The sequence below is a fragment of the Oculina patagonica genome, chromosome 11 (genome assembly GCF_052425735.1).
Source record: "Oculina patagonica isolate OP01 chromosome 11, crgOcupat, whole genome shotgun sequence".
Classification (NCBI taxonomy): Eukaryota; Metazoa; Cnidaria; class Anthozoa; order Scleractinia; family Oculinidae; genus Oculina; species Oculina patagonica.
In genome coordinates, this window is record NC_135768.1 from 857,783 (window position 1) to 876,548 (window position 18,766).

The following is an 18,766-nucleotide window of genomic DNA, read 5'->3' on the forward strand; positions in this document are numbered from 1 at the left end:
AGAACTTTCAAAACATCACTTGTACCTATTATACAAATTGTATTCGAGGCCATGTGATTTCCTGTACTAACAGCCACCATAAACTATATATATATATATATATACCTTGTTCGCCATGACGTCACCACCAGCAGATGCTTTTCCCAACCATCGCCTTGCCTTTCTAACATCTTTGACTTGTTCACAACTTCCGGTCAAATATATCTGCCCTAGCTTCAGTTGTGCCTCAGAATCGCCCAGTTCAGCCGCTCTGGTCAAATAATAAACAGCTTTGGTTGGTTGTGGTCGACCCTCTGGGCACTCCCCGTCAAGATAGTACTTGTACAAAAATGTCAGAGCCTTTTGTCTTGCACCACCGAGTGCGTTCCCCATTTTTTTAAATGTTCCAGCAGCAAGTCGACCGATTGCTCCAACCTCTGTACTGTCATCAGCTGTACTTTCGTCAGAGGCTTTTTTGTACCATTCAAACGCTTCTTTTATGTCTTCGTTTACAACTCCTTCGACGCCACATCGATACATTTCTGCTAAATTGAGTTGTGCTTCGGTGCTTCCCATTTTTGCTGCCTTGTGATACATCTCATACGCCTTCCGCCGGTGTTGAGGTGTACCTTTCTGATCAAGCAATTCACCAAGTTTTGCAAAGACCGAAGGGCGGGCATAACCATTATCTATGGTAGTGTTCAACCATCCAATTGCTTTCTCAGAGTCCTTCGCCACGAAATCTTCAACACCCTCAGAATAAGCCATGCCGAGGTCTGCTTGGGCAGTAATGTTACCATCCTTGGCTTGGGTGATTAAATCTTCGACTGAGCCATACGACTGTTTGTAATATTGTCCCACATTGAGGTCAGCGTTGGTGAAAATATCCATGATCCATCAAAAGCCAGTACTCATGCAGTACACCCAACTCTTCCTTGTGAAAACGAAAATAAAATGTGGTGCTCCTGCCGCTGATAAGTATCGCAGGCTCGCAATGCTAAAACTCACCTCCCCACCATACAAAGACAGACCTGGCACAAAGTAATTATTATGTCTTTCTGCCTACTGTATACTCTCAGGATCGAGCCACAGTAGCCTGTGACCAGGATCCTAGACTGAGCATTTTTGTTGCTTTTAATGTTGGGAAACATGTTTCCCCAAATTCATGTAAACGACCAATCCAAGCACCCCCCCCCCCCCCTCCCCCCACTGTAAGCTCACTTCAAACTTCCGGGCTTTCCGGGAATGGCTGATTGTCATCTTTGCGTATTTGCGAAGACGATACAAAATATATAAAAAAGGAAATTTCCATACCCTGTGTAAGAGAGATTTTTAAAATAATGATAAACAACCATACCGTAATTTGCGACCGACGAGCCGAGACGCACATCTACTGTTGTATGATCCTTCCACACCCGAGGCCGACCCCTATTGGTCTTGTCATTGCAAGGCAAACCAAGAGTACGAATTTCTACTACACGGAGGATAGAATCCAACTATTTATAATCACACTGTCCTCTTTCTAATGTTTGCAACGAACGATAAAAGCATTAAAATGTTCAAGATGGCGATTTTCTTTTCCTCGAAGAAGCGGAAGGGTTTCCGAGAATCGGAGTAATGGCAGGAACAAGGCCTGGATTGATGGAGAATCTTGAACGGTGGAATGTCAAGTGTCTCGTACGGTCAACGCGTTTGCACAAATATCAGAAAATATTTTTTCACATAAAATAAATAAAGTGAAAAACCTCGGCGGTTATCGATTGCATACGATAAAGTCAAAAGAAACAATTCTCCGATTTTATACTGGCTACGTACGTGGATGTGACTGACACGACAAATACTTTAACAGAACTGCAATCCTTTTCCTAGAGTGAAACCGTTATTCGTGAAACAAACAAATTTATTTTTATTTATTTGTTGTTTTAGTATGTTTATCCAAAACATACTGAATAAATAGGAAAACCTGATTTGTAAACAAATGTTTGAGGGCTCATAGGCGAATCACTGTTAAATGCTGGCAGCCCTTTCTCTTTTTCAGATTTTTCTCCAGCTGTTTCACCAGAGAGACCTTTCAAAAATCATCAATCAATTACAGTCGAAGCTCTCTTAACGGACACTCTCGTAAGCGGACAGCTCTACTTACGGCCGCCTTGTTCGAAACCCCGTTTTAACTCCCATACAAACTCTGTATTTTTACATTCTCGTAAGCGGACATTCCCGTAAGCGGCCGCGGACACACTCAGAGATTACGACTTAGACTTTTTCTTTGTTTTAAGCTCCCGTAAGCGGACACGCCAAAGAAAATTCTATTAACAACCTCTGTATCTTGTTTTATCAATCAACTTCACATCGCCGTTCGTCACAATGATTTTACAGTAATTACAGCACCATTATTCAGTGTTTGTTTTGTCGTCATCCGCGTCCGTCCAGTTTTTGTTAGCTGGGAAGCTCCCGTAAGCGGCCAACTATTCCCTCCACCTATAGTGGCCGCTTACGAGAACCATTATCGTAAGCGGCCAGCTCCAGTAACGGACACATTTTTGGCGTCCCAAGGGTACTTATTTTTGTTAAAAATTGTACCACACGGTCCAAATGTCACACAATGCAAACGCGATGCATTCCACCCTTCAATTTAGCCGTCGCTCCATACGCTATTCCCGCCTTTCCAGATTTCCCTGAATCCGCCACGGGTGCCCACGGGTGTGCGTTCTTCGAAATCGAAAAATTTCAGTTGGGCTGATATTCGTCCATTTTGTCGCTGTTGGAAACTGTTTTCTCGTGATGTAATGAAGTAATTTACTGGTTAAAAGCGTGGTTAACAACGGAGTCATTCTTTTTGTCGTACCTGACATTTTAAAAGAGAGGTAAGTAAACTGAAATTTAAATTATTTTTGGCCATTGTTTTGGTGGGAGAACCAGTCGGGGACGTAGTGTGGCACATATTTTAAATAATTCGACCTTTATTTTCGTGAGTGGAACGACCTAAACGCTTTTAGCTTATAAATTATATAGCTAAGAGGCGTTAGTTTAACTAAACACAAAAGGTTTTTGTACATGAGTCCCCGGCCGGAAGCAGTGTAAAATGGCGGACCTCAGCAGACATAAATAATAAATACTGAATACTTGAAGTGTGAAACGTGGACAATCACTGACGGAAAAATGAAGGCCTGAATCTTCCATGATCTGTGCTGGGTTAAAATAAGCTTTCACTTGGCAGGTTGATCATGGCAACGTCTATTCAAGTCAAGAATCAGATTCATATGATTTGGAAACTTTTTGTTGTACAAACGTTCGACAGAGACGGCTGAATCAAATTTCATGTGACATCATCCAAATTTTAAAACCCAAACTACTGACCTTTTAATATGTAATTTCTAGATATCAGTGTAACGACTACATTAAACACTTGATGACTATTTCCAAGGGAAACATTGAATTTTATTTCCCGAGAATCTCAATATAATGCTTCCTGAGATAAAGATGCTAGATGCCATATGACCATAAACAAGCCAATGAAATTATGATCATGAATGCACACACTTTCACAGGTCTGAAAAGAAGAGCTAAATTATAAAAATAATCTTCACAACATTTTCATGTCAAATATGGTAATTTGTAGAATGTATCTTGACGTAAATTAACAATTTGGTGATTGAATATTTGGCCCAAATGAACAATATTTATACATAAAGCTCTGGGGTGCCTGCAAATATTTAACAATTATCCTGCAAAATCATGTGGAATATTTAACAATTATCCTGCGAAATCGGGTGGAATATCGCCTGATACTTAGCCGACGAGGCCGTAGGCCGAGTGGGCTAAAATCAGACGATATTCCGCAAGATTTCGCAGGATAATTGTTTTATTATTCAACAAGTTGTCAATGAAACACATTTTGCATATAGAAAAACTGTAATTGTGTAGCGCTTTACAAGATTTCGGACGAATCTTCGCAACCTACGAATATCGCAGGATATCTGTTATGTACGGATGATAGATATCGTTAACATTTTGACCATATATGGGCAGCGCGCGCATCTGTTGAATAATAACACCTGATACTTAGCCCCAGGGGGGGTACTCCGACTTGTAAATGACGGGGATGATCAAAGGATTTTTTTGGGTTTGAAATTTTCGATTACGGGATTTTTTTGGGTTGGAAAATCTGGCAAGTATTTTTTTGGGTGACTTGATTAATTGAGGATAAAAATAAGCGAAAATAAGCCACGACGTTTCTAACTCATCTTGAGTTCATTATCAAGTAGATATGAGTAAAATAACGGTCGAGTTAAGTTTAAATGCAAATAGAGGTGATAGAGTATATTAGAATATTTTAAGAGCAGTGTTTCGCGGTCAGTAGCGTTTAACAGTGTTAGTGCGTGCGGTATTTAATTAGGTAAATACTTTCGCACGTTTTGAGTCCGCCTGCGTGTTTAGTGCTGGTTTTCTCTCGCGAATTATAAGCATTTCGTTCACTAAACAATCCAGTTTCCCTTGGCATTTCTTTAAGACGGAAAACATATTTCTTATATGTCAGGACTCTCGACACCGTGGATTTCTTTTAAGTGCTTGCCAATTACAGAGGTTTTGTGTTCATCTATGCGCTGATGTAGATGTCGTGTGGTGTAACCCACATAATCAGCATCACACTGATCACATTTAAAAGAATGTGATCAGTTTTCAAATCCCCTATTAATATAGGGGATTTTTTTGGTTATTAAAAACGAACTAAAGTGCCCTGGCACGGCCTTGGCGTTTTTATGGTATGATGAATAAACAAACACGAGCGTTCAATTTTTATGGTTTTCTTTGCGTTAGATTACTGCCCCTCCTGGCAATTTAGGGGTAATTTGACAAGGGATTTTTTTTTGGGGGGGGGGGGTTATTTTTTGGCAAGGGATTTTTTTGGGTAATGTCGCAAGACTCAGGGATTTTTTTGGGTCCTGAGTTTTGCCTCCATTCAATCATCCCCGTCATTTACAAGCCGGAGTACCCCCCTGGGTACTTAGCCACCAAGGCTGCAGTAGGCCGGGTTGGCTTAAATCAGATGATATTCTGCAAGATTGAGAATGTGCAGGGTAATTGTTTTATTCAACAAGTTGTCAACAAGACACATTTTGCAGCAAGGAAAACTGTGGTTATGCAGTGCTTTGCAAGACTTCAAACAAATCTTGGCAACCCCGGCTACACATTGCCGGAAATCTGTTATGTGCGGATGGCAGATAACAGTAACATTCTGACCATATATGGGCAACACGCACATTTGTTGAACAATAAAGGAAGATAAATCGACTGAGTTACCGTTATCTGGGCTCCAACAAGAGAAATAAATGGCACGTAATGCATGCAGAAGCGATGATGTTTCACAAGGGGTCTTACCTAATTTTAAGGACATTTGTCAACAACTTAACATACCGGTAAATAAAAGTAACTGACACCTTGTACATGAAAAAGACTGTTATCCAACTGCAGCTTACATTTTTTAAACATAAGCAGCAATGTTAGTGATTGTGTAAATAGCATAATTAGGATCTGATGGAATTCAAATAAATACAGTTGTTATGAACTAATAATAATAATAATAATTGATATACAGGGTGCCTCCTTCAGTCACCTGACTGCAGGTATCTCATAGATTTGTTCAATTGAACAACAGTATTTATTTTATATTTTTATTTTTTTAGATTTCCTTATGTTGTCTCAACAAAGATTGCATTATACTGTAGTGTGATATCCGATAAAAGACATACAATACAGGCGAGAAAGCTTTAAAGCTGCGAGAAAGGTCAATCTTTTTCTTGCTTATACAGAAGCCCTTTATATTATAAGAATTAGAAATTTCTGTCTAGAGTACTTAATCTTATAGATCCCATCATATATAATTAGTCTCTTTCATTTATACATTGAAGCCTTCCATTCTATTAAACCGCACAGGAGTATTTTGCTTTTGTGTTGTACATGGTGATGTCTTGTTAAGTTAAACATGACTTCTGTTCAATTGCGTGAAACAGACAACAGAATAAAAGAACCCGTCGTGCAATGGCAATAAGCGATGACGTCATCACTTAATTACATGTCATCGCTTAAAAACAAAGGTTTCAAAAATTTATCTTTATTTTCTTAGCTAAATTTTGAGCTCTAACTTTCATTTCTGAAAACTTTCCAGGCTTAAGGCAAATTAGGTTCACAGCCTGGGGTTTCGGTGGGGAATACTCTCTGAAGATTTGGGTGGGGTTGTGCAGCATGCTTCTTGAAACCCTTGCTCTATTTCGGGCCAATATATGCAATTTTGCATGCCCAAAATCAGTATGTAGTCCCATTTCAGACCAGATTGTACGCGGGCTCTGCTTCAGTTTGTTCAAACATTTAATAAGGGCTTCAAATCTGACACTTACATAACACTTACCAAGGGATTAATTATAACAATCATTCATTATCTATATAGTTTGTTCCAAAAAAATTCCTACTTGCTGGCCAGAGTGCACCTTATTTCAAACCAGAATTGTCTGAATATACCATATTTTCTCGTTGAAATGCCTCCGGCGTTTATTTCAAACTTGGCCCAATAGAGCCGGCATTTATTTGATTCCAGGAGTTTGTTTAAGCCCTATGTTTCTTAGAAATGATTTTTATTCATATTTATTTTTGACAGCAATATATTTAGACATTATTTTTGAAGCATGTTAAACCTTTAATAATTGTTTGAGGGGTTTATTTTCAAATAAAGCTTGGAGACCCGGCGTTTATTCGGGGCCTGGCGTTTAATCGAGAAAATACGGTACCCTTCTTTAGACCAAAATGGCTCAAAAACCATACCCTTAGTAGTCCCCCCATTCCCCTTCAGGGTTCACAGCTACATTAAAACCCCATCTTTGGGACTCTGAGGATGTTTAAGTCAGTCAGTCAGTCTGTAGATACTTTATTTAACGAGGGAAGCACTAAAATACAGTCAAATTCCTATTAAGCGGCCAGTTATGAAAATCCCAAAAAGCATTGCCAGTGTAATACTGTAAATAAAACCCTTATTTAGTGGCCACCTCTATTAAGCAGCCACGGCCACCTTTCGGCTGTCCGAATGAGGATTCTTCTATTGTTTTTACCTCTATTGATCAGCCACCAAGAATTTAATACACAGTTTGACCTTGTTTTCAACAACCTAATGACAGATAAGAGTCCGAAATATGAATCGACGACTGATAAAAACATTCAAACACAGCTGCCACTTAAACCATGCATTTCCCTGAGGGTGACCGCTTAGTAGGGTTCAACTGTAGTATAAAAACTAAAGTTCCTTCCCCTTCCTCAAAAGTTAGAAACTTAAGTTTTTTATTTGTTTTAATTTTTTAATAACCCCTTTTTTTTTACTTTTTTGTGAAGGTGAATATGACAGAAATACTGGAAATCTCAGTTTTAACCTCTCCCCCTCCCCTAGAGAGGGAGGGGTTATGTTCCGTGCCACTGCTTTGGCCACATCTGTACTTTTCCACCCCACCTTGTTTCTGTCTTTCTTGACAATTCTTCTCCAAGTAGTCTTTGGTCTTTCTTTCACTCTCATCCTTTTGGTGTCTACCCCAATGCTGTAAAACAGTCGTAATTCACACCCTCTCTCCTGAGTACATGTCCTAGCCAGTTCCACCTTCATCATACCTTGCAGCTTATGTCACTGATGTCCGCCATCTCAACCACTCTCTTGTTTGTCATTCTTTAATGCTGCCAAAAAATTGTATTGGCATTGGAATTTTGGTTTGGCTAGAGCTTTATCCCTAAAAGATACCATTTTTCACGCCTTGTCAGTCTAGACTGCCAACACAGTATACCGGTAACAGTTCTTTCTATTTCTTTATGTGCAACCCTTAATGAGACCTTGACTGCTAGAAATATTGATATTGTGTTCTGAACTTTAACTTAAATACTTTGTTTACCCTCGAATGTGTACTTTGTTTATGCTTGAACACCCTAAGTGAGACAAAAATCGGTAATATACACCCTTGAATAAAATAATGACCATTTCATATGGGAGACCCCCTGGGTTATAAGCCCTGGACTTACTCAACTTATGTGAGGATGATAGTGAGTTAATATGGAAACATTGATGGAAGGAGATATATTTTACAGGGGGAGGGAAGAGCTTAAAACTGGAATATGCAGATTCTCTGTTAGCAGCAGATGAGGCTGCAGCTGATGGGACTTATAAGCAGAGGAGAACTTATAATCTTGCAGGGTTTACCCCCTCCCCCAATCCCTCATTAAAAGCCTTGCCTTCTCCCCATCTGAAGGTTGAAAAGCAGCCTGGCTGGCTGGGATCAGCTTATAACATTTTCTCAAAAGCTTGTTTGACCTTAAAAGGACAACAAAGAACACCTCCATTGATTACAGGCATTATTTTAGATGGATTTATAAGCAAAATGCTGGATGGTGTACCACAACTGTATACCTAAATAGATAGGGCTCCACTCTTACAGTTTTATCAATGTAGTAACATTATTCTCAGTAAAGGTGTTATTTTCTAGGTTGCCATGGCAACTGGCTCAAGTACAAGTAAAATTTTATTTATGCCAACAACACTTCCAGGACCTCCTGTCACAGCCACAATTCTATCTGCTCCCTCAGCTGCCACCGGACCTGGTAAGCACATAACATTTTTAATTAGGTGTAGAGTTACCAAACACTATGTCTTGACATTAAGGGTCTACGAAGCCATCACGTTCTGATCTAACATGAAACTTGAAGGATGCTGTCATGAACCAAAAAGTGTATTACTAATGTACAGAACTTGGCATAAAGTGAACTAACATTTCATTGCTCGGCTGAGAAGTTATCTATCTTTTTTTTTTTTTGCAATTTGGCTGCTTTGTTAATAAGTTGGTTTTGCAGATGGATTTAATCATACTTGAATTTATTTGGAAAATCCATAAACATTGGTAGGATTGTTCCTTTTTCACTGCTGACCCCATCCCTTTCTGATAGCTGGGTCTAAGCTTAAAAGAGCACTCAATCTCCCATTCCATTCATTATTACAGTCAGCAGCTTTGACCTTGGAGACAACCAGAAGAGATGGGTTGTGATTGGTGTTTGCTTGAACAGGCTTCTCTTGCCAGTCCTCCGCGATTTTGCTGGACGAGAAATATCCAAACACTACACATCACTGAAGAGCTCAAAGGGGATTGACACTCAAGTGTTTGGTCCGCACTTGACTCATGATGGAACTTATAAGTTGAATTATGGCAGCATCAACAACAACTGGGGCACGCATAAGAGAAAGGAACGTTTGTATGATTACAAAGTTACCTCAGATGTTGACCTGGCTAAACTTTTCCTTGAACCACACATGGCTAAGTTTACAGGTGAGAAAATATCTTATTTCCACATTATAGATATTATGACAAGACAAGGAGAATCTTCCTACGACGGGCGATTCTTTATACATATAAACAACTTTGTTTTAGTGACTGAAATAAAATTATTAAGTCGATGTTGACCAGTGACCACCAACCAGTTGTGTTATTTTGGGTTTGATTTTTCAAGAAATATTTCCAGCTACTTAAATATGGGTGTCCTGGATGCAGCTATCAATCAATTATTAATCAGGACAGTTTTATCTGACCTAGCCAGCACACCTAACTTAATAGCAATGTCTACAATGCGAGACATTAATGTTGGGACACTTAGCACAATTCCGGGCCAAATGGCAGCTAGCCCCCTACCCCCCAAGCAATGTTGAGAATTGACCATCTCACACACCAAGATCAGGGAACATGTCAACATTGCTTGAGGGGGAGGGGGGTTAAGAAATGAACAAGAACAGTGCCAAACCCATTTTTGGACGTACAAAAAGGTTATTTGGCATTGTTAAGTGATTGATCGCCTTCACTAGTGTCCCAAGTCGTTTTGACCTCCATTGTAGATCTTGAGGAGCAAACAGAGGACCATCGTTGTGGACTGAATGGGTCAACCCTCAAGGTCCTGCTAAGCGAAAAATCATACTAAGCATGCGCACTTAATCTTTATTGCCTATTTGCAGGATTTGATAACACATGCGACATGTCAGCAGTGTTAGGGATACTGGGAAATGCGTCCGTTTTTCCCGCTCGCATTCAAAACAATGCTAAGGATGTACGCTCTAAAGTGAGAAATGAGTGGGGCCATTGCAACTTCGACCACTGGACAGAACCGGAGTTCAACTACTGTTTTCAGCTCATGGAAACATTGGTTCGTTCACTGGGGCTTCCAAAAGCTGATGAAGATAAAGAGCTTGACGACCTTCAGGACTGGGAAACTAAGGGTTAGGACATCTTTTTTACTTCACTTTCTTGTCACCGGTCGATATGCTGATTTTGTAATGGGGAGGGAATGCTGGTCCTCTATTTTGGGGTGTAAAATGGTGGCTTTTGGAATCACTCAGGGTATTCAAAGCGGAATACCAATACCCATCTTTCTGTTTTAGTGTAGTATCTGTTAGAGGTTAAATAAAACTTCAATCTTAGACAAAAGTAGTTAACACATTGACTTCGCTGTGCAGTTTTTATGGCAAATTTACCACTAGTTTTTAAATTTCATGGCAGTCTGCTAAAATACCCCCTCCACCATCCAACGTTGCACGATGACGTTAGCTTACCGCCATCTTCGGTGCCAAGAGCAAATTTAGCTTCGATGAATTGTTCAAGCTCCTCGAGGGAGCCATTCCAACTGAATCGTCTTTTTCCTTGATTGAAAGACAATAACCGATGAAGGTTTAACAGATTTTTGTTATGTGGTAGATTCAGAGGCGAAGCTAGAGGAGCTAGCAATTTCACGTCCTTCCGCCATGACTGCCACGCGCAATCAAAATATCTTTGATTGTAGCAAAGGCCTCCCCAAAACAAACTACAACATTGATAGGGGAGGGAGGGGGGGGGGGGGTTGGAAACGTGGGGCAAAAGGGTGAAATTAGACCAAATTACAATCAAATAGGGCCTAAAATGATTATGTTTCAACACTTTTGTCAATGATTGTTCAACCAAGCCCGGATTGCTCTCCATCAGGTTTTTTTTTTTTTTTTTTTTTTTAATTTCCAAAGAGTACACATAATCTGTATCTGTAAACTCGTAGTAAAATAATAGTGACATCAAAGTGTGATCCCTCGATCAATTTGACTTGTTTATGCCATTAGCATCAAGTGTATTTATATTTGTTCCTTGATAGGCTTGAAATTGTGCATGGGATGCCCAGTGGATAAGGACTTGATGAAACTTGTTAGCGACAAGGTTACTAACCTATGGCAGGACCTGGAAGCCATCAAGAAATCTAGTGCTGATGAAGCCAAGAAGATAAGTGAAGCCCTTCAAGATGTCACCGATGAAATAAATAAATTTGATAAGCGTATAACTGACATTGAGAGTCGAATGGAGGCTGAGCGAAAGGAACAATTAGAAAAAAACGAGGCTTTGTCAGGGGCAATTGGTGATATTTCTAACAATTTAACAAAAATAGAAAAACGACAAGATACGAATGAAGAAAACATTGCCTTGCTGGGGGAAAGGCAAAGTGATCTAGAGACAACTGTAACTTCTTTAAAAGACGAACAGGGTAATCTAACCTCCAAGGTAGAGGCCTTAGAAATCGGGCAAAGTGAATTCGATTCTCGGCTTAAGGCTTTAGAAGAAAGCAATGTTAATGCAACGGCCGATGTTGAAATTTTTCAAGTACCCAGTCGCAATCGTTGCTTCTGTGGTCGCGAAAACGAGCTAGAAAAAATTGCAACGCAACTGAAAAGCACCGAGCATGGTTGCGCTGAGTCAGCAATTTGCGGTCTCGGGGGTGTGGGAAAAACATCTCTCGCTGTGGAGTTTCTCTGGCGACAAAAGGAGAAGGAGGAATATCCAGGCGGCATTTTTTGGATTTCTGGCGAAAATAACAATCTCTTTCAAATATCCCTCAGCGATATGGCGCGTCATATTGGCACTTTTGAAAAAGAGTTCTCTACTTCCTTGTCAAGAACTCTCGACTGGTTGGGAAGGCGTGAGATGTGGTGTCTGGTCGTTGACAATCTTGACGAGCTAGAAATGTCTGCAGACATGCGTAAGCTGCTCACTGGCCACTGGAAACAAGCGGCACGCGGCCATATTATCATAACTACCAGGAGAGAAGCAACAGAAATCGGAGAAGAAACGGGAATCGAAGAAAACTTCTGCATTGAGTTGAAATGCTTGACAGAGGAAGAAGGAATGCAGTTTCTACGAACGCGGACGGGAAGAGCTGGAGATGAAGACAGTGACATTCGTGAACTGGTTAAAGAGCTTGGCGGACTTCCTTTAGCTCTCGATCAAGCTGCGGCCTACATACGATGTGTTCGTCAGCCCATAAAAGAGTACGTGAAGAAATATAAGAAGCAAAAACTGATTCTTCTAAAGAAGAAAAAAGCTCGGCATCTGGTGGAAAATACCTCACCTGAGCGATTGGCAATCCACACTACATGGTTGCTGAATTTTGATCACATCAGTGAAATCTCAAAAGAAATGGATCTTGCAGAAACCCCAACTCTTGTTATGAAAGTGTCCGCCTTTCTTGGCCCGGACGATATTCCTTATGAACTAATCAATGAAGGGCTAAACAAAGATGACGATACTGAAGCAGTCAGCGATTTGTGGGACCAGGCCGAGATAGTCTCTCTTCTTACCAAGTTTTCCCTTTTCCAAAGATATGGGACACATTCCTTTAGTGTCCATCGTCTGGTGCAAGAAGTAATCCGAAGTGAGATGAAGAAAGAACAAAGTGAGTTAAGCGTTCTTTCTTGTGCAGTACGTGTCCTTCAACGGGCATTAGCAAATACACGTTCACCGGCAGAAGTGTGCGAAAGTTTCGTTGAAGATGCTGTTTTTAGTGTCGAGAATCCTCCTTCTTTACAGCTATGGGGAAAGTTGGCCTCCCATGCTTCCTATTTGCAGGAGCATTTGCGCAACTTCTCGGCAAAACATCAAGAATCAGTCCATACTTTGCTATACACAGAGGAAACCATCCGTATCTTTAATGAGGCAGCGATATTTTTCAGTGTCTCTCAAGAGAAAGTCAAGGCCCAGGCAATGCAAGAACTGAAGCTGGATTTCCTAGTACACCTTGAAAATTCAACCTCTGCAGAAGATTTGCCGTCTTATTTTATTGATGTGCCCTTGAAAGACAGGGACTACAAGGTGATATCTTGTTGTATGAGGCAGCCTCCTCCTGAATATGACGCCACGGCAGAAGAAGATGTTCAAAATGAAAGAGAAGAGAAAGCCAACCAACTTAGAGAGAAAGGAAACCTTGCAGTAACAAAGAAGGATTTTAAAGAGGCATTAGACCTTTACTCCAGCGCCATTGCTTTGTCACCTGCCGACTATCGACTGTTCTGTAACAGGGCCCTTTGTCATTTGAAGCTACGCCAGCCACAGAATGCTCTAGATGACTGTCATCAGTGCCTTTCTTTAAAACCTTTTTACAGCAAGGCACTGCAACGAAAGGCTTGGGCTCTCCAAGAACTTGTTAAAACTGGAACTGATGAACTTAAAGGGCAGGCGCGGGCAGCATTGGCAGTGGCCGTTCATTTTGACTCCAGTCTTCGCCATGACGAAAGATTTTGTGAGATGTTTCCAGAACTTTCTGAACTACGCACTAGAGAAATAACCAATGAAACACAACTAAAATTTGCTTTGGCGACGATACAAAGAAATGAAACCTTGTTATTACACGAAGAAGAGTATCATTTAGCTTTCCTTTTCGTCTCTTCCGACCTTCAGATTGTAGGTCTAGGACCCAGAACTATTGTGACTTGTACACAAGTGTGTGTCGTTACCGGTGCCAAGTGTTATTTTGAGAACATCGTTTTTCCTAAAGGGAACATTGCTCTGCTTTGCAAAGGCAAGAAAGGAGCTATTCATGTCAATTACTGCGAGATCTCAGGAGGAGATACAAGTTGTGAGGACTTTCCAGAATGTAACGGAGGACCAGGGTGCATAGCGGCATCTTTAGGAAAGCCTGTTTGCGATCGCACTCACAAGTTTGGAGATGAATCAGTTTCTGGTTTTGCTGGTTGTGCTGGAATCCAGATCATGTATGGAAGCTCTGCATTGATTGAAAACTGTGCCATCCATGACTGTGGAGGTGGAGGTGTTCTAGTTGTTGACGACGGTTCTGAATTGTTGGTCAAAAAATGCGAAGTCTACAGGAACCACCAAGCTGGCTTGGAAGCCAGAGAAGGTGGGAAACTTGTAGCGTCTGAAAACAGGATATATAGCAATGGTTTTCACGGTATCTTGATTGAACCAGATGCAGGAGAATGTGACATCGATGGAAATAAGATCTTCGAAAATGCAACAGAAGGCATTCGCGTGGCAAGAAGTAAGAACAAAATAGTCATACATAACAACGATATTCATCACAACAGACCCTTTGGTGTTTCTCTTGATGATAACTCTCAAATGTTAATCAGTAACAATAAGATATTCGAGAATGGATTTTGGGGTATACTCGCTAAATCACGAACGTCAGCACACGTAGTAGGAAATGTCGTTGCTGGAAACAAATGTGGTGGCATTTTCATTGGTGTCAATTATTCTGGACGAGTTCATCTGGAGTCAAACATTGTTCGAGATCATAGTGGCCCTTGGCTTGAGTATGATGACCAAATAGGTAGTGTTCCTATTGATAGCCGTTTACTTGGTAGTTTTAGTCCTTCTTCTCTTTTTTACCTTCCACCGGGAGAAAAGAATGAGCTCTATTCAAATCCGCCCATTCTTGATGGAAACAAAGAATTTAACAATAAGGAAGGCATGTATCACCCTAGAGAGGTTGTTGAACGGCTCTACAGTGGGTGCACGTATTGCCGTCGTTCAAGAGATGAAGTGAGACGCCTCATTAAGTGCCCTAATTGTCACACTGCATCTTACTGCTGCAAGGAATGTCAACGTAACCACATACCCAAACATAAGTCATTATGTCTCGCCCTCAGGAGTCGCTATTCTGTAACAGTTGACACTATCCCTCTAGTGGAGTTAGGGAAATCCCCAGTGCGAACATTTGGCACCCATTTAAAAGGTATAGGAGAGGGTCCAAAACCCAGCCGTAGCAGTCGTGAGAAGTTTATCGTTAAGTTTCAAACCAAACATATGAATAACCACCCATTGCAGTTACTGACCACGTACGACAAAAGCCTCACCATAGATTGCCACATCCAAAGTCCAGAAATCTTCAATATCATAATGGAATGTGGTGTTCTTGGAGCTTTAAATAAAATGACAAGCAAAAAAGTTTTCTTATGGACCATGTTTGCTGAGGGAGGAGAGAAGCTGACGGTTTTCTTCGATCACTTAGCTCCTTATCAAGAGTGGTAAAAGCTGCTACATACGACATGCAGTTTTCCCTGAATGCGGAATCTCTATATGCTTGCGACAGAAGTTGGTGTACACTGCAAAACAACAACAACAACAAAAAACAACTCAGGTCTACTCGCCAGATTTTTGGCATCGTGTCAGAATGCTTGAAATTGACCTGATCTCGCTGCTATGCTCGGCCATACAACGATCATGAATCATGGTGCGCGACCTGTACAGCAAAGATCGATAAACTGTGCAATCACATGCAGTACACAGAAGAACATGCGTGGTTTTAAGGTTGTGCCTGTTATACCTGATGTTTGTTGTAATGCATATACTCTGATTTAGTTCTATCAAACTAGTGTGAATATTTCAACAGAAAACGGAAAAGAAAGAACTAGGTATATTATTTAACAATTTGTTCTTTAGTAATTTTATGGATATCAGTAAAGCTTTGCAGAAAGTGTACTGGTAATTTTGCAGGTCAAGTATATGTCACGGTGAAATTCATTCACGTCTGTACGCTTGTAACGTTGATTGACGAATGATTACGAGGAATTCGAAGCTCATTCTATAGCGCGTCTTCGTGTTTAAATAAAACATATTTAGTATTCCGTAGTGCTCCTAGGACGATTTGCCAAATCCATTCGTTGGGGGAATTGTTTTTTTGTTTACGTCAGTAACCGTCTATGCCGTCGGGTCTGTTATTTATTGCCAACGAGTCAGGCCTTCTGGAAGACCAGAAGGCCTGACGAGGCGGCAGAACATAGAGCCGCGAGAAGATTTGTACATGCGAAAAAAAATCTCAGAAACACTCCAAATGTCGAGAAATGTAAGTAATGTAATGTAATGTAAGGTAGATCGTGACGACACAATTCAGCACGTGCACACTTTATTGTAGTTTGGCCAATCAGCGCGCTACTAATTTGTTCAGCACGTGCATGAGTCATTGGCAACTAAAATTCCCAGACACGATGCGTCTCAGATAACAAAGAGGTTTCAAATCTGTTCGCTTCAAAACTGCCAAAATTGCCGAACTAGAGATTGAAATACGAAAGAAACGTGAATTAAACTTTGTTTAGACTTTAATTTCATTTAAGATGAAGGTAAAAAATTCATTCTAAAGCTTCAAGATTTCCAAAGCTTCGAAAATTTCGAAGTCATACAAATTTGCATGCGTAATTAAGTTAGGTCTGGCAAAGTAAACAACACAGATTTTATCAATCATAAGAGAGTTTTATTTCGTTTCTCGAATTTATAAAATAAATTCCCTATACTACATATTTTTCCTGGATACTTCGGCGTTTTTTTCCTCGGGAAACAGGGCCTTTAATTTTCCTAAAAGCTGGTTGCCCGAACGCAATTTGCAGTGTCTCAACAACAACAAGCAACAATTCAACGTGATATTTGAGACATCACGCATTGCGCGTGATGAATTATTCTCGGAATATTAATAAAATAAACTTGTTTCATCTTTGGCCACAAACTTGTCCGACCAGGCTTTTACCTTTTAAAACCTCAATTTTTTTAATACTTATGTGCTGAATGGATTGAACTGCAGTGTGGAAAGTTTGAAATGCTTTGTTTTGGCCGAATCTTTGTAAAAGTTTTCTTTTTGTTTCGTAATTTATTTTTCGTGTTCAGTGGCTCATAGCCACTTTGATTAAGACCTATAGGACTTTAAAACAGCGGAAACCTTTCCAAAATAGCGGCATCGGACAACAATGGCTTGAAACTCGCAAATAGCATAAAGTTTACAAGATTTCGCACTGAATCTTCACTACTTTGGTATTATTTTAGAACTTTTTGTTAGCCTTCATAAAATCGCATTTTATTCCATAAACATTCAAGATTTTTAAAGAAAACGCGCAATGTTTAGTGATCGATTAAAATCATAAAGCGTCCCGTTGTACTCGTTGGCATTTCTACCGATAGGTATCACTAGTTTATTTTATTTATTTATTAAGATTTCCCAAACAATAAACATTTACAACTAAAAAGATAAAATATAATAAAAAAAAAATAGTGGGAGGATAACGGCAGGGGGAAACTGAATTCCCATGTAAAAGTTGTTATCCTAGATAAGCTAAAATTTACAAATAGATTTACTAATGACGAGAAGAAAATAAAATAAAGTTTAAAAAATAAAATAAATTTTTTAAAAAAATACGGTAGTAACAATTTATTATACTAAGGCCCCGTCCACATATAATATACACTGACCCGGGTAAATTTGAAAACGCATCTTTTTTTTCTCCGGTTAGGCCAACCGTCCACACTGAAACGGCGTTTTCGGTCACCGAAAACGGAGCTTTTCAAAAACGCTCACCAATGAGCGTTTGGACTTGGATCGTGAAATAGTGTATTTTTATATTTTATTGTAAATAATTTTAGAGGGCCACTGGTTTGTTAGTATTTTTATGTTATTTTAGTGCTACCCTCGTTAAATAAAGACTTTACTTTTACTTTTACTTACTAATCAAGCGTATCGTTTTCAAATTTACCCGGGTTAATGTGGACGGAAAACATTTTACGCGGCGTTTTCAAATTTACCCGGGTCAGTGTGGACGGGGCCTAAGATAAGTAATATTAATATATATGTTCATGTTGCTAAAACATTAATTAAATGGCTTAACAGCTTTTTCTTAAATAAACTTAATGATTGAGCCTCGAGGACATCACTCGCCAACGAATTCCAGTCGTTTATATATCTGTTATATATATCTGTTAAAAAAGGAAAACTGTTAGAAAGTCCGTTAGTTTTTTCATGGGAATAACCGCTGACCGCCACGTTGTCAGAACTCTTCTTTAGTGGAAGACTAAGGGCTGAGCCCGAAAAATATGGAAAATTGAACTTTTTTCGAAAGGCACTCAATACTCGTTTAGTAAGACCTTTGTTTTATTTTTTGTACTCTTACAAGTGCCACGCAGCACACGGAATTTTTTTCCTTTTATCACGTTGTCAGAACGTATACGACATTGCAGGCTCGTTTTCCCTTGTCCTTTCCTCACGCACGGTTACCCTGGGTGCCAGAGGTTTTTCTTGCGCGGTTTCCGGTGTCGGTCATGTCTCTATTGTGACCCGCGCGTTTTTTCTCGCGCCGACGGCCGCCGAAGTATCCACCGCGCGCGAGAAAAAATCCTCTGGTACCCAGGGTAACGCACGATTGACCAAACAGAAAATGGCGTCTGTTGTAGGCTCTTTCAAGGCAATGTTTTTTTCCCGTTAACGATTAAAAGACATCTTTTGAAGTCTAGAATCGAAGGAAATACATCTGAAGAATACTCAACGGCAGAAAAAAATGGACATTGAGGTCTTAAAGTCTTCGTTTCCGGGTCATTTGTCAAGGAGGAAATTCGCAAGACACACAGCACGAAATTTAACCCAAACTATGAACTTGATATGGAGTTTTCAGGACTTGCACGCAAAGCTTAATGTAATAATTGCACTAGACACTTAG

At 40.1% G+C, this 18,766-nt stretch overlaps 2 protein-coding genes across 5 annotated transcripts in view; one reads left to right on the forward strand and one right to left on the reverse strand.

The window, feature by feature from the left end:
• Positions 1-981, reverse strand: part of LOC144629896 (uncharacterized) — a 67,027-nt gene extending 66,046 nt beyond the window's left edge. For 2 of the 3 annotated variants that reach the window (XR_013566429.1, XM_078488144.1), the window contains exon 1: positions 106-981. Coding sequence is in view for 1 of the 3 variants with exons in the window: in XM_078488144.1 (XP_078344270.1) it covers positions 106-870 (765 nt within the window). In the remaining 2 variants the exon portion in view is untranslated. The remainder of the gene's footprint in view (positions 1-105) is intronic. The other variant, XR_013566428.1, reaches the window with a different exon arrangement.
• A 1,654-nt stretch (positions 982-2,635) lies between these two features.
• On the forward strand, positions 2,636-18,370 carry LOC144629895 (uncharacterized). 2 transcript variants are annotated; one of them, XM_078488143.1, is made up of 6 exons: positions 2,636-2,843; positions 5,664-5,764; positions 8,490-8,604; positions 9,000-9,323; positions 10,001-10,261; positions 11,161-18,370. In XM_078488143.1, exons 3-6 carry the CDS (start codon positions 8,496-8,498, stop codon positions 15,321-15,323), a joined length of 4,857 nt encoding a protein of 1,618 aa, XP_078344269.1. In that variant the 5' UTR covers positions 2,636-2,843; positions 5,664-5,764; positions 8,490-8,495; the 3' UTR covers positions 15,324-18,370. The 2 variants fall into 2 exon arrangements, with proteins under 2 accessions (XP_078344269.1, XP_078344268.1); XM_078488142.1 differs by lacking the exon at positions 5,664-5,764 and having other exon boundaries at positions 2,637-2,843.
• Positions 18,371-18,766: the final 396 nt, after the last annotated feature.